This window comes from Chiloscyllium plagiosum, unplaced genomic scaffold, assembly GCF_037043375.1.
Source record: "Chiloscyllium plagiosum isolate Xiang-an unplaced genomic scaffold, Cpla_swu_hap1 HiC_scaffold_7, whole genome shotgun sequence".
NCBI classification, from domain to species: domain Eukaryota; kingdom Metazoa; phylum Chordata; class Chondrichthyes; order Orectolobiformes; family Hemiscylliidae; genus Chiloscyllium; species Chiloscyllium plagiosum.
Window position 1 is genome coordinate 122,074,034 of NW_028270145.1, and position 15,952 is coordinate 122,089,985.

General features: G+C 44.6%; 1 protein-coding gene across 2 annotated transcripts in view; it reads right to left on the minus strand.

The window, feature by feature from the left end:
• Nucleotides 1–15,952, minus strand: part of LOC122551960 (X-ray repair complementing 5) — a 366,827-nt gene that overhangs the window by 81,214 nt on the left and 269,661 nt on the right. For both annotated transcript variants that reach the window (XM_087989448.1, XM_087989447.1), the window contains exon 16: nt 4,129–4,198. In XM_087989448.1, the coding sequence (XP_087845574.1) occupies nt 4,129–4,198 (70 nt within the window). The remainder of the gene's footprint in view (nt 1–4,128; nt 4,199–15,952) is intronic.

A 15,952-nucleotide genomic window follows, 5' to 3' on the forward strand; every position in this document is an offset into this window, starting at 1 on the left:
GGACAGAAATAGAACAACCTACAAAGTCACTCTAAAGTTTTCTTTAAAGACGAGCAGAGCTTGCTACTAATTGTTCAAAGTAGTGACAATATGCTAATTCAATTGCATCATGCATTATGTCAGAATGCCTTAATGTGAGGCAGAGAAGCAGCAGAGAAGGAAGCTATTTCTGCAGTCTGAATTCCACTACCATGTGGGCATCCAGCTTAGCTTCTGCAGTGAGGAAGATGCTCAAGTCTGTTATGAAGGAAGAAACAGCAAGGCATCTAGATGTAAATTGTCTCATTCAACAGACGCAGCATGGGTTCATAAAGAGCAGGTCACGCTTAACTATTCTTTTGGAATTCTATGAAGATATTACGAGCAAGGTGGACAATGGGGACCCAGTGGACATGGAGTACCTAGATTTCCAAAAGGCCTTTGACAAAGTGCCGCACAAAAGGCTGCTGACAAGATAAATATGCATGACATTATGGGTAAAGTATTAGCATGGTTAGAGGACTGGTTGACTAATAAGAAGCAAAGAATGTCAGACCGGGGCCAGACCAGATTTATCCTAGGTTGCTCCAGGAAGTGAGAATGGAGGTTGCTAAGCTGCTGGCAAAGATCGTTGCTTCCTCACTCTCCATTGGAGTCATACCAGAGGATTGGAAGGAGACGAATGTTGTTCCGCTTTTCAAGAAGGGTAATTGGGAAATCTTTAGCAATTACAGACCAGTCTTACATCTGTGGTCAGCAAGGTTTCGGAAAGAATTCTGAAGTATAGGATTTACGACTATTTGGAAAAGCACAGTATGATTAAAGGCAGTCAGCATGGCTTTGTGAGGGGTAGGTCATGTCTCACAAATCTTATTGAGTTCTTTGAGGAGGTGACAAGACCGGTCGATAAAGGTCGAGCAGTGGATGTGGTATATATGGACTTCAGCAAGGCATCTGATAAGGTTCCCCATGGTAGGTTCATTCATAAAGTCAGGAGGTATGGGATACAGGGAGATTTGGCTGTCTGGGTTCGGAATTGGTTAGCTGACAGAAGGTAGAGAGTGGTTGTAGATGGAAAGTAATCTGCCTGGAGGTCAGTAGTGAATGGTGTCCTGCAGGGCTCTGTTCGTGGGCCTCTGCTCTTTACAGTTTTTATAAATGACATGAATGAGGAAGTTGAGGGGTAGGTTAGTAAATTTGCCAATGACGCAAAAGTTGGAGGTACCATTGATAGTATCGAGGGCTATTGCAGGCTGCAGCGTGACAGAGACAGCAGGAGAATCAACGTTTTGGGCCGAAGCCCTTCATCCTGTTGAAGGGCTCCAGCCCAAAATGTTGATTCTCATGCTCTTCAGATGCTGCCTGACCTGCTGTGCTTTTCCAGCAACAAACTCTCAACTCCGATCTCCAGCAACTGCAGACCTCACTTTCTCCTGGATGCAAAGTTGGGTTGAGAAATGGCAGATTGAGTTCAACCTGGATAAATGCGAAGTGATTCATTTTGGAAGGTCGAACTTGAATACGGAATATAGGATTATAGACAGGATTCTTGGCAGTGTGGAGGAACAGAGGGATCTTGGCGTTCACGAGCATAGATCCCTCAAAGTTGCCACCCAAGTGGATAAGATTGTTAAGAAAGCACATGGTGTTTTGGCTTTCATTAACAGGAAGATCGAGTTTAAGTGCAGAGAGGTTTTGCTGCAGCTCTACAAGACTCTGGTGAGACCACACTTGAAATACTGTGTCCAATTCTGGTTGCCCTATAATAGGAAAGATACAGAGGCTTTGGAGAGGGTGCATAGAAGGTTTACCAGGATGCTGCCTGGACTGAAGGGCTTGTCTTACAAACAGAGGTTGACTAAGCTCGGACGTTTCCCTCTAGAGAAGAGGTAGAGAGGTGACCTGATCGAGGAATTAAAGTAATGAGAGGCATGGATAGAGTCAATAGCCAGAGATTTTTCCCCATGGCAGGACTGACTGACACGAGGGGTCATAGTGTTAAGATATTAGGAGGAAGATATAGAGGAGATGTCAGAGGTAGGTTCTTTACACAGAGAGTTGTGAATACGTGGAATGCGTTGCCCGCGGTGGTGGTGAAAGCAGATTCATCAGAGACATTAAAGGGGTGTGTAGGTTAGGTTCGGTTATTTTGCTTTAGATTAGGAATAATCCTCGTCACAACATCGTGGGCCGAGAGGCCTGTTCAGTACTGTACTTTTCTATTTTGTATGTTCTATAAATGAGTACTATTTTGGTTGGCAATCAGTTACCAGTGGTGTGTCTCAGGGATCAGTGTTGGGACCGCAATTATTCACAATTTATATAGATGATTTGGAGTTGGAGACCACGTGTAGAGTGTCAAAGTTTGTAAATGACACTAAGATGATTAGATTACTTACAGTGTGGATAATGGCCCTTTGGCCCAACAAGTCCACACCGACCCTCCGAAGAGCAACCCACCCATTTTTGGACTGTGGGAGGAAACCGGAACACCCGGAGGAAACCCACGCAGACACAGGGAGAATGTGCAAACTCCACACAGACAGTTGCCTGAGGCAGGAATTGAACCCGGGTCTCTGGCACTGTGAGGGAGCAGTGCTAACCACTGTGCCACCCACAGTAGCAGAGCAAAGTGTGCAGAGGACTGTGAAACTTTGCAGAGGAACACAGATGTTTTAAATGAGTGGGCAAAGGTCTAGCAGATGGAATACAATGTTAATAAATGTGAAGTCATCCATTTTGGTAGGAGTAACAGTAAAAAGGATTATTAGCTGAATGGTAAAAAAGTTGCAGTACGCTGTTTTGCAGAGGGACCTGGGTGTCCTTATGAATAAATTAGAGGGTTGGTCTGCAGGTACAACAAGTAATTAGGAAGGCAAATTGAATTTTGTCCTTCATTGCTAAAGGCATTGAGGTTAAAAGCAGCTAAGTTATGTTGCAGCTGTACAGGGTGCTGGTTAGATTAGATTAGATTACTTTTTTAGATTAGATTACTTTACAGTGTGGAAACAGGCCCTTCGGCCCAACAAGTCCACACCGACCCGCCGAAGCGAAACCCACCCATACCCCTACATTTACCCCTTACCTAACACTACAGGCAATTTGGTATGGCCAATTCACCTGACCCTGCACATCTTTGGACTGTGGGAGGAAACCGGAGCACCCGGAGGAAACCCACGCAGACATGGGGAGAACGTGCAAACTCCACACAATCAGTCGCCTGAGGCGGGAATTGAACCTGGGTCTCTGGCGCTGCGAGGCAGCAGTGCTAACCACTGTGCCACCGTGCCACCCACACGGTGCGGCCACACCTGAAGTATTGTGTGCAATTTTGGTCTCTTTACTTGAGAAAGGATGTAATGGCACTAGAGGAGGTTCACTAGGTTGATTCCAGAGTTGAGGGGGTTGGCTTATGAGGACAGACTAAGTAGACTGGGATTATATTCACTAGAATTTAGAAGAATGAGGGGGGATCTTATACAGACGTATAAAATTATGAAGGAAATAGATATGTTAGAAGTATAGAGAATGTTTCCACTGGCAGGTGAAACTAGGACAAGAGGGCACAACCTAAAAATTAGGGGGAGCAGATTTAGGATTGAATTGAGAAGGAACTCCTTCACCCAGAGGGTTGTAAATCTATTGAATTCCCTGCCCAGTGAAGTAGTTGACGCTACTTCAGTAAACGTTTTTAAATCTAAGGTAGATTTTTTTGAACAATGAAGGGATATGTTGAGACGCAAGTAAGTAGAGCTGAATCCATGAAAAGATCAGCCATGATCTTATTGAAGGGTGGATCAGGCTCGAAGGGTCAGATGGCCTACTCTTGCTTCTAGCTCTTATGCCCAACATTCTGAAAGTTGAGAACTGGTCTGTTCAGTCACATGAAGATGCATGACAGAATCTCCTAACTAAGTAGATGTCATCCTCAAATTAAAGAGAAGCTAATGATGATGATTGTATCAGCCATGATTTCCCTCCAGGTTCATTTGGATTTTTACTATGCTTTTTGTCTCCTCCACCTTCTTTGCTCGTGGTCATTTAATTCTCAGTTTTCAAGTCTGATCCAGACTTGAAGCTTTTGTACTCTTTACATAGATGCTAATTGACCTACTGCATATTTTATCCCTTGTTTTACCCATTCCACACCTTCTCTGAAGTTTGAATTTTTTTGACGAACCAGAGTCTGGAAGTCCTTTGCTGGAGTGAGGCTGCCAACCTATAAATAGGAAATGGGACAAATTCAGTCCAAATTCATTCTTTACACAGTATCTGCAAAACAGAACCACACATAAGTAAGCCTAATTATAATATAGTTATTTAGTAGCACAGAACTTGAATATTGCTGAAAAAAATGACAAAATGTAAAGGCTTTTTACATTGCACTCATCTGAACAATGTGAGAGAATACTAATTCAAGGGTAGAACCAAGATTTATACTGAAAGAGAGGATAGATTGTGAAGTCTACTGATTGCTAGAGATGTTGCCATGGAGAATGCGCCTATTAATAATGATGTGGAGGTGTCAGTGTTGGACTAGGGTGGAGAGACAGACAGTTAACTGTCAGGTATTGTTTAGTTTTTCAACCAAGCAGATAATCTGTTTGGTCAGGATAATGCCCTGAGAACTGAACCAGCAAATCACAGAAATGTTATGGCATAAAAAGAGACCATTCAACTCATCATGTCTGCACTGTCTTGTTAAATGAGCGTTATTATCTCATGCATCTTGCCAATCATGGCTGTCAGCTATTTTGTCAAGTTGAAACTGGCGAAGAACATGGACATGTTCTTTCCGTCTAGAAATAACAAGAACATAGCTACAGAAGTACGTCATTCAGCCCCTTGACCCTGTTCCATCTTTCATTGAGATCAAGGCTGATCTGTGCCTAACTCCATACACTATACTTTGGACCACAATCTCTTCATTTCTTTCCTGAACAAAAATTTAGCTATCTTAGAAGTAAAATTAATTCTGCATCCACTTCCCTTTCAGGAGCATTGTTCTAAACATCTATCAGCCTTTGTATGTAGAACATATTCTATATGTGTTTTAATATGTGTAGTTTCGGGTACATGCAAGTGTGTCTCAAAGCAGGTCCAACTGAAAATACTAAATTGGTTGTCAATGAATTCTTTGCATACTCAAGATTATCCAGCAAACGTTATCCAATTGCATAATCACATCCAATGTTGGAAACTGTGCTGTTAAATTCTGCAAAATGGGTTGGTTGGTATGGTCAGTGCCTTGCTTCTTGCAATCAGCCAATCCACCAGTCATTTGGGACTTAAATACTGAATTTCATGTATTAATCCACAGGGCCTGGTTCACTGCAGTTGGGAAGAACATGAATATGCACTGCGCCTGTTTCAACTCAACAACCAATAGCCATTTGCTGGTTCATTTCTCAGAGCAATATATTGACTTTCATAGTTAATGAATCATTTTTAATAATTAAAGAAAGCCTGGTAGCTAACTGCTAATTATCATTAACTGGCATGTTCTCCATGATAATACCTCTGTCAATCAATGCATGTCCACTTCCTAACCAATTAGGACCTTGCTCTCATGGAATATAAATGTTGCGTTATTGAAGTATTATTCTTGCAAGTTGTCTTCCTGGGTACAAGATGAAAAGCTTCAACAAAATGTGTCCCATTTCAGCAACATTCAATTATAAAATAGCTGAGAAGGAGGTTGGTAAACTAGGTTAGAGTATATGGGACTGGAGTAGCATAATATTATGGATTAATAATACTGGTGAGACCTCGAGCCTGTCTCACCATTTAATAGGATCAAGGTTGAACCATTTGTGTTACAAATTCAACATGTAACCTTCGGTTTCCTTGCTTAACAAGAATCTATCAATGTCAAAAAGTGTGGCACTGAAAAAGCACAGCAACTCAGGCAGCAACTGAGGAGCAGGAGAGTTGACGTTTCAGGCATAAGCTCTTCATCAGCACCACACGTTTTGACTCCGATCTTCAGCATCTGCAATCCTCACTTTCTCCAAGAATCCATCAATGACCGCCTTAAAAATATTCAATGACTGATTCCACAGCCTTCTAAAGCAGGGTTTCAAAAGTGTCCAACTTTCTTGCTGAGATATTTGTATCAGCAATAGTCACAGGTGAGGTGCCGGAAGACTGGAGGTTGGCAAATGTGGTGCCACTGTTTAAGAAGGGCGGAAAAGACAAGCCAGGGAACTATAGACCAGTGAGCCTGTCCTCGGTGGTGGGAAAGTTGTTGGAGGGAATCCTGAGGGACAGGATGTACATGTACTTGGAAAGGCAAGGACTGATTCGGGATAGTCAACATGGCTTTGTGCGTGGGAAATCATGTCTCACAAACTTGATTGAGTTTTTTGAAGAAGTAACAAAGAAGATTAATGAGGGCAGAGCAGTAGATGCGATCTATATGGACTTCAGTAAGGTGTTCAACAAGGTTCCCCATGGGAGACTGATTAGCAAGGTTAGATCTCATGGAACACAGGGAGAACTAGCCATTTGGATACACAACTGGCTCAAAGGTAGAAGAGGGTGGTGGTGGAGGGTTGACTTTCAGACTGGAGGCCTGTGACCAGTGGAGTGCCACAAGGATCCGGGCTGGGCCATCTACTTTTTGTCATTTACATAAATGATTGGATGCGATCATAAGAGGTACAGTTAGTACATTTGCAGATGACACCAAAATTGGAGGTGTAATGCACAGTGAAGAGGATTACCTCAGATTATAACAGGATCTGGACCAGATGGTCAGGCAGCATCCAGGGAACAGGAGAATCGACATTTCGGGCATAAGCCCTTCTACTTTCCTGAAGAAGGGCTTATGCCCGAAACGTCGATTCTCCTGTTCCCTGGATGCTGCCTGACCTGCTGTGCTTTTCCAGCAACACATTTTCAGCTCTGATCTCCAGCAGCTGCAGACCTCACTTTCTCCTCTGGACCAGATGGGCCAATGAGCTGAGAAGTGGCAGATGGAGTTTAATTTAGATAAATGCGAGGTGCTGCATTTTGGGAAAGCAAATCCTAGCAGGACTTATACACTTAATGGTAAGGTCCTAGGAAATGTTGCTGAACAAAGAGACCTTGGAGTGCAAGTTCATAGCTCCTTGAAAGTGGAGTCACAGGTAGATAGGATAGTGAAGAAGGCATTTGGTATGCTTTCCTTTATTGGTCAGAGTATTGAGTACAGGAGTTGGGAGGTCATGTTGCGACTGTACAGAACATTGGTTAGGCCACTGTTGGAATATTGCATGCAATTCTGGTCTCCTTGCTATTGGAAAGATGTTGTGAAACTTGAAAGGGTTCAGAAAAGATTTACAAGGATGTTGCCAGGGTTGGAGGATCTGAGCTACAGAGAGTGGTTGAACAGGCTAGGGCTGTTTTCCCTGGAGCGTCGGAGGCTGCGGGGAGACCTTATAGAGGTTTGCAAAATTATGAGGGGCATGGATAGGGTAAATAGGCAAAGTCTTTTCCCTGGGGTCGGGGAGTCCAGAACTAGAGGGCATAGGCTTAGGGTGAGAAGGGAAAGATATAAAAGAGACCTAAGGGGCAACTTTTTCACACAGAGAATGGTACGTGTATGGAATGAGGTGCCAGAGGAAGTGGTGGAGGCTGGTACAATTGCAACATTTAAGAGGCATTTGGATGAATAGGAAGGGTTTGGAGGGATATGGGCTGGGTGCTGGCAAGTGGGACTAGATTGGGTTGGATATCTGGTCGGCATGGACGGGTTGGACCGATGCTGTATATCTCTATGATTCTATGAATCCCTCAACCTGGGAAAAAGCTTATTTCTATCCACCCTGTCTATCCCTAATCAGTCCTTGCCTTTCCAAATACATGTACATCCTGTCCTTCAGGATTCCCTCCAACAACTTGCCCACCACCAATGTCAGGCTCACTGGTCTACAGTTCCCTGGCTTGTCCTTACCACCTTTCTTAAACAGTAGCACCACATTAGCCAACCTCCAGTCTTCTGGCACCTCACCTGTGATTAACAATGATACAATATCGCAGTAAGAGGCCCAGTAATCACTTCCCACGCTTCCCACAGAGTTCTAGGGTACACCTGATCAGGTCCTGGGGATTTATCCAGTTTTATACGTTTCAAGACATCCAGTACTTTCTCCTCTGAAATATGGACATTTTTCAAGATGTTACCATCTATTTCCTTACATTCTATATCTTCCATGTCCTTTTCCACAGTAAATACTGATGCAAAATACTCATTTAGTATCTCCCCTTCTCCTGCAGATCCACACAAAGACTGCCTTGCTGATCTTTGAGGGGCCCTATTCTTTCTCTAGTTACCCGTTTATCCTTAATGTATTTGTAAAAACCCTTTGGATTCTCCTTAACCCTATTTGCTAAAGCTCTCTTATGTCCCCTTTTTGCCCTCCTGATCTCTCTCTTAAGTATACTCTTACTGCCTTTATACTCTTAGAACATAGAACAATACAGCGCTGAACAGGCCCTTCGGCCCTCAATGTTACACCGACCTATGAACTATTCTAAGCTCATCCCTCTACACTATTCCCATCATCATCCATGTGCTTATCTAAGGATTGCTTAAATCTGGGTGGTAACATTCAGGCATCTATGTACATGGACTCCAAGATCCCTCTGCACATCCACACTACCAAGAATCTTTCCATTGACCCAGTAATGTGTCTTCCTGCAAGGTTTGTGAAAGTTTGTAGCTCAGGTTGAGGTTTAGGGTTTAGGTTTGCTCGCTGAGCTGAAGGTTTGACATCCAGACGTTTCATTACCTGGCTAGGTAACATCATCAGTGGCGACCTCCAAGTGAAGCGAAGCTGTTGTCTCCTGCTTTCTATTTATATGTTTGTCCTGGATGGGGTTCCTGGGGTTTGTGGTGATGTTATTTCCTGTTCGTTTTCTGAGGGGTTGATAGATGGTATCGAGATCTATGTGTTTGTTCATGGCATTGTGGTTGGAATGCCAGGTCTCTAGGAATTCTCTGGCATGTCTTTGCTTAGCCTGTCCCAGGATAGATATATTGTCCCAGTCGTATTGGTGTTTTTTTCCCTCCGTGTGTAGGGCTACGAGGGAGAGAGGGTTGTGTCTTTTTGTGGCTAGCTGGTGTTCGTGTATCCTAGTGGCTAACTTTCTTCCTGTTTGTCACACGTAGTGTTTGTGGCAGTCCTTGCAAGGAATTTTGTAGATGACGTTGGTTTTGTCCATGGGTTGTACTGGGTCTTTTAAGTTTGTTAGTTTTTGTTTGAGAGTGTTGGTGGGTTTGTGTGCTACTAGGATTCCGAGGGGTCTTAGTAGTCTGACTGTCACTTCTGAAACTTCTTTGATGTATGGTAAGGTGGTTAGGGTTTCTGGCTTGTCGTGGTTTGTTCTTGAGGAATCTGCGGACTGTATTTTTTGAGTATCCGTTCTTCTTGAATACGTTGTATAGGTGGTTCTCCTCTGTTTTCCGAAGTTCGCCTGTGCTGCAGTGTGAGGTGGCTCATTGGAATAGTGTTCTGATACAGCTTTGTTTGTATGTGTTGGGATGGTTGCTGGTTGCTGGTGTAGTTAAATATTTGGTCAGTGCTCCCTCACTGACACCTCATTCACTTGCCCTGCCTTATTTCCCAAGAGTAGGTCATGTTTTAACCTTCTCTCGTAGGTACATCCACGTACTGAATCAAAAAATATCTTGTACACACTTAACAAATCCCTCTCCATCTAAACCCTTAACACTATTGGAAAGTTAAAATCCCCCACCATAACCACCCTATTATTCTTACAGATAACTGAGATCTCCTTACAAATTTGTTTCTCAATTTCCCTCTGACTATTAGGGGGTCTACAATACAATCCCAATAAGGTGATCATCCCTTTCTTATTTCTCAATTCCACCCAAATAACTTCACTGGAATGTTTCCGGGAATATCCTCCCAAAGTACAACTATAATGCTATCCCTTATCAAAAATGCCATTCCCCTCCTCTCTTGCCTTTTTTTCTGTCCTTCCTGTAGCATTTGTATCCTGGGACATTTAGCTGCCAGTCATGTCCATCCTTGAACCACATTTCTGTAATTGCTATGATACCCCAGTCCCATGTTCCTCACCATGCCCTGAGTTCATCTACCTTCCTTGTTAGGCCTCTTGCATTGAAATAAATGCAGTTTAATTAATCAGTCCAACCTTGTTCTCTGCTTTTTCCCTGCATGCCCTGACTGTTTGACTCGCCTTTGTTCTCAACTGTACCAGTCTCAGATTGAAATCTTTCCTCAACTAGAAGAATTCGACAAGGGGTTGTAGACAGGGCTTTAAAGTAAATGGGGAGGGGACAGTGTTTCAGTTATAGGGGAAATTAGAAAAACTGAATTAAAGGAGGCAGTAAGAGTGCAGAACTCAGGGGAGGTCAACAAAATCTCTAGCACAGACACAAATAGAATGGAGTGTTTGGAAAGAGCAATTAAACTTCAAGAACACTGGAAAAATGAACGACAATGAGGAGAGGGCCGGTTTATACAGGACTGAAGGTGTTATATCTGAATGCATGTAGTATAAGGTAAATGATTTTCTGGCACAGATAGAAATTGGCAAGTATGACATGGTGGGCATCACACAGACATGGCTGCCAAGGGACCAGAATTCGGAGCTGAATATTCAAGGATATACATCCTATTGAAACAATAGGTAGGTGAGCAGAGGGGTTGGGGTTACCTTATTAGTAATAAATGAAATTAAATCAATAGTAAGAAATGAAGTAGGGTCAGATGGTGTAGAATCTGTGTGGGTAGAATTGAGGAACGCAAAGGTGAAAAAAAACCATAGTTGGAGTTGCGTACAGGCCTCCAGACAGTAATCAGGAACTGAGGTGCAAGATACACCAGGAGATAAAAAAGATGTGTAGGAAAGACAGAGTTACAGTGATCATGGGGGTTTTCAATGTGCAGGTGGACTGGGGTAATCAGGTTGGTAGTGGATTGCAAGAAAACGAATTGGTGGAATGTTTATGAGGTGTCTACCTTTTTGGAGCAGCTTGTGGTGGAGCCCACTAGAGAACAGGCAATACTGGATTTAGTGTTGTGCAATGAGGCAGACTTGATAAGAGAGCTTAAGTTGAACAAAACCTGGGGAGGCAGTGACCATAATATGATTGAATTTGAGAGGGAGAAGATAGAATCAGGGGTAAAGGTATCACAACTGAATAAAGGCAATACAGAGGCATGAGGGAGAATTGACAGGGAGAGGAGCCTAGCAGGAAAGACAGTGCAATAACAATGACAGGAGTTTCAGGGAATAATTCAGGAGACACAGCAGAGATTCATCCCCAAGCAAACCTTCAAAGACCGCAATTTCCCCTCAGACGTGGTTGACGATACTCTCCACCGCACCTCCCCCACTTCCCGCTCCTCTGCCCTTGAACCCCGCCCCTCCAATCGCCACCAGGACAGAACCTCACTGGTCCTCACCTACCACCCCACCAACCTCCAGATACATCGTATCATCCTTCGTCATTTCCGCCACATCCAAACAGACCCCATCACCAAGGATATATTTTCCTCCCCTCCCCTATCAGCGTTCCGGAAAGACCACTCCCTCCACGACTCCCTCGTCAGGTCCACACCCCCCACCAACCTAACCTCGATGTCCCGATAGAAACGTTACATCAAAGACTTGTTTCCAACAGTGATCGCATCTTTTGTTTACAGTGATTAAACAGGCACCGTCTCCAAATGTCAGAGTGTGTGTGTGTGTGTGTGTGTGTGTGTGTGTGTGTGTGTGTGTGTGTGTGTGTGTGTGCGCGCGCGCGCTATTTGGAGGTTTACCCCACAAAGGCAGCAGCAGCAGTGCTGTTGTTGGTGTCCACTCCAGCTGACCTAGAGAGGGGGCGGGTGTGTACGGGGTTGGGAGGGGAGCGATGTTGGACAGTGTTGGGGGCGGGGGTGTTGCTCCACGGGGTCGGGGGGGTGGTGTTGGACAGGGTTGGGGACGGCGTTGGACAAGGTTGGGGACGGCGTTGGTAGGGGTTGGGGGAGTGGGTGGGTTTAGGCAGGGGAGTGCTTCTCGGGGTCGGGGGTGGTGCTGGACAGCGGTGTTGGGGTGGGGGGAGGTGTTGGACAGGGTTGGGAGTGGGGCTCAGGGTTGGGGAGGCGGGGTTTGGGGCGGGGCCTCACGCGGTTTGTGCTGCTGCAGTCTCCTGAATGAGGGGCAGACTTTAAAAACTCTGAGCCCCAGAGGAAAGGCATTTAATCAATTATCCGAACGAAACAGTGCCCGTCCATCATGTTCGGATAATCAAGGTTGCCCTCTAATATGGTGAAGGGCAGTGGGAAACCACAGAATTGGAAAGCCTACGAAGTACAACAAAGGGCAACAAAAAGAGGGGGAAGATTAAATATGAGAGTAAGCTAGCCAGTAATATAAAGGAAGACTGTAAGAGTTTCTTTAGATATATAAATGGCAAAAGAGAAGCAAAAGTGGACATTGGACCACTGGAGAGACACTGGAGAGATTGTAGTGGGGAACAAGGCAATGGCTGAGGAGCTGAATAATTACTTTGCATCAGTCTTCACAGTGGAAAACATGAATAATGTCCTAGAAATTCAAGAGAGTCGGGGGCAGAGCTGAGTATCATCAAGGAGAAGGTGCTAGAAAAACCGAATGACCTGAAGATGGATAAGTTACCTGGACGAGATGGACTACACCCCAGAGATAGAGGTGATTTTAAGGGAGATAGCTGAAAAGGTAGTGGAGATGGTAGTAGAGATCTTTCAGGAATCGCTGGAATCAAGGAGAGTCCCGAAGGATTGAAAAAATCGCTAATGTGACACCCCTGGTTAAAAAGAGAGTAAGGCAAAAATGGAAAATTACAGACCGATTAGCCTAAACACAGTCATGGGTAAGATTTTGGAGTCCATTGTGAAGGATGAGACTTCTGAATACTTGGAAGTGTGTGGTAAAATAGGGCAAAGTCAGCATGGTTTCATCAAGGGGAGGTCATGCCTGACAAATTTGCTAGAATTCTTTGAAGAAGTAACAAGCAAGTTAGACAAAGGAGAGCCAATGGATGTTATCTGCCTGGACTTCAAGTAGGCTTCTGACAAGGTGCTCCACAGGAGGCTACTGAGTAAGGTAAAGGCCCATGGCATCAGGGGCAACGTGCTAGTATGGATAGAAGCTTGGATATCTGGCATAGAGCAGACAGTGGAGATAAAGTGATCCTTCTCAGGATGGCAGCTGGTGATAATTGGTGTCCCACAAGGCTCTGTGCTGGGACCACAACTTTTCACTTTATGCATTATTGATCTCGATGAAGGAACTAAGGGCATTCGGGCTTAATTTGTAGATGATACAAAGATAGGTAGGCATTGAGGAGGCGGGGAGGCTGCAGAAAGATTTGGACAAGTTAGGAGAGTGGGCAAAGAAATGGCAGATGGAATACAACGTGGGAAAGTGTGAGGTCATGCACTTTGATAGGAAGAATAGAGGTATGGACTATTTTCTAAATGAGGAGAAAATTCACAAGTCTGAAGTACAAGGAAACTTGGGAGTTCTAATCCAGGATTCTCTCAAGGTAAACCTGCAGGTTGAGTCAGTAGTTAGAAAGGCAAATGCAATGATTGCATTTATTTTGAGAGGATTGGAATATAACAGCAGAGATGTACTTCTGAGGCTATATAAGGCTCTGGTCAGACCACATTTGGAGTACTGTACACGGTTTTGGGCCCCATATCTCAGGAAGATGTACTAGCCCTGCAGTGTGTTCAGAAGAGCTTCAAGAGAATGGTCCCAGGAATGAAAAGCTTAAATATGAGGAATGTTTGAGGACTCTAGGTCTAAACTCGATGGATGAGAAGTGATCTAATTGAAGCTTACAGAATACTGAATGGGAGAAAGTGAGGACTGCAGATGCTGGAACTCAAGAGTCGAGAGTGTAGTGCTGGAAAAGCACTACAGGTCAGGCAGCATCTGAGGAACAGGAGAATCGACGTTTCGTGCATAAGCCCTTCATCAGGAATGTCGATTCTCCTGCTCTTCAGATGCTGCCTGACCTGCTATGCTTTTCCAGCACTACACACACCCCCAGAACACTGAATGGCCTGGATAGAGTAGTTGTTGGGAACATGTTTGCTTTGGTAGGAGAGACTAGGACCCATGGGCACAATCTTAGAGTAAAGGAAGACCTTTTAAAACAGAGATAAGTAGGAGGTGTGGCATTTACCACCAGTATCAAACAGCATTAGAAATATACCTTTATGGCCTTCTGAAATACTGACTGTCCCTCTATTTTAGAGTGGCATTCCAACAACTGGACAATGTGATTCTGTCTTCTGCTCTATACCTTATTCATTGACAAACTTGACTTTGTGACTTTGTTATATCTCCCTCCCTTTTGTGTTTGTATTTACTTAGTAGATAAAAACTTCAAATGGAAAACTGGTCAACTGCTTCTCAGGAGTCTTTTTTAAGTCTGGGTTTGCTTTGAGGTTTATACCTTGTAATATTAAGGATATCTATTTGGGTAATTTTAATTAGACTTCACTTTTGAATCTCTTTTACTTTGGGCAAAGATTTAAATCCAGTGCTGCCTGAGGTGATAACATTTCTGTCTGACTGTTGAGAGGCCTCTGTGTAATGAGTTCGAAAAGTTTCTAATTGGTTTGGTTTGTAAGTGGCACAGGAAAGGGGACAAATAGTCAATGTCCAACAGGTGGTTTTAGTTAGCAAGCTCAATAGTAGATATGGGAAATAGGATGGAGGGGCATCTTGGAAAGATTTTTAAACAAACTTTGATCTAGCCATGACTAAGACATTGGAAAAAAACCCATCAATGATATAGCCTGGAAAGGGATTGAGGATCTGAAAAGTGACTACAGAGAGTTAGGTTGGAAGCTGAAGAGCAGGATGTGTAGAGTAGTGATCTCAGGTTTGCTACCGGTGCCACGAAATAGTGAGATGAGGAACAGTCAGTGAATGCAGCTTAACACGTGGCTACAAGGCTGGTGCAGGGAGGAGGGCTTCAGATACCTAGACCATTGGGATACCTTCTGGGGAAGGTTGGACCTGTACATTTTTTGCAGCAGAGAGCGGCGGGAGCTGGGCGGAAGTGAAGTTGGAGCGCAAAGCCGGTCGGGAAGGTAAGTGATTGTTATTTAAGAACTTACCTCGATGCCAACGGTCTTTTTGCAGCAGAGAGCGGCGGGAGCTGGGCGGAAGTGAAGTCGGAGCGCAAAGCCGGTCGGGAAGGTAAGTGATTGTTATTTGAGTGGAGAAGGAACCCGAGACACTACACGTGTGGTGTCTCCCACCCTCCCTCCTCCTCTAACCTAAAAAAAAAGGTAAGCTACTTAGTGTTCTTGTTTTGGAGACTAAGTATAGAGTTATGGCAGCGCAGGCAGTGGAATGTTCATCCTGCAGGATGTTTGAGGTAGGGGTGACCACCGATGCTCCTGCCGACTTCACCTGCAGAAAGTGCAGCCAGCTCCAGCTCCTCACAGAACGCGTTAGGGAACTGGAGCTGGAGTTGGATGAACTGAGAATTATTCGAGAGGCTGAGAGGGTGATAGATAGAAGCTACAGGGGCATAGTTACGGCAGGGAACAGAGGTAGCTGGGTAACAGTTAGAGGTGGGAAAGGGGAGGAAGCAGGCAGTGCAGGGATCCCCTGTGGTTGTTCCCCTCAACAATAAGTATATCGCTTTGGATACTGTTGGGGGAGACGGCCTAGCAGGGGTAAGCTGCAGTGACCGGGTCTCTGGCACGAGGTCCGGCTCTGAGGCTCAGAAGGGAAAGGGGAAGAGGAGGAGAGCGCTAGTTAGAGGAGACAGACAGGCGGTTCTGTGGACATGGGCGAGACTCTCAGATGGTTTGTTGCCTCCCGGGTGCCAGGGTCCGAGACGCCTCAGAACGTGTCTTCAGAATCCTTAAGGGGGAGGGTGTGCAGCCAGAAGTCGTGGTGCACATTGGCACCAACGACATAGGTAGGAAGAGGGGTGGGGAGG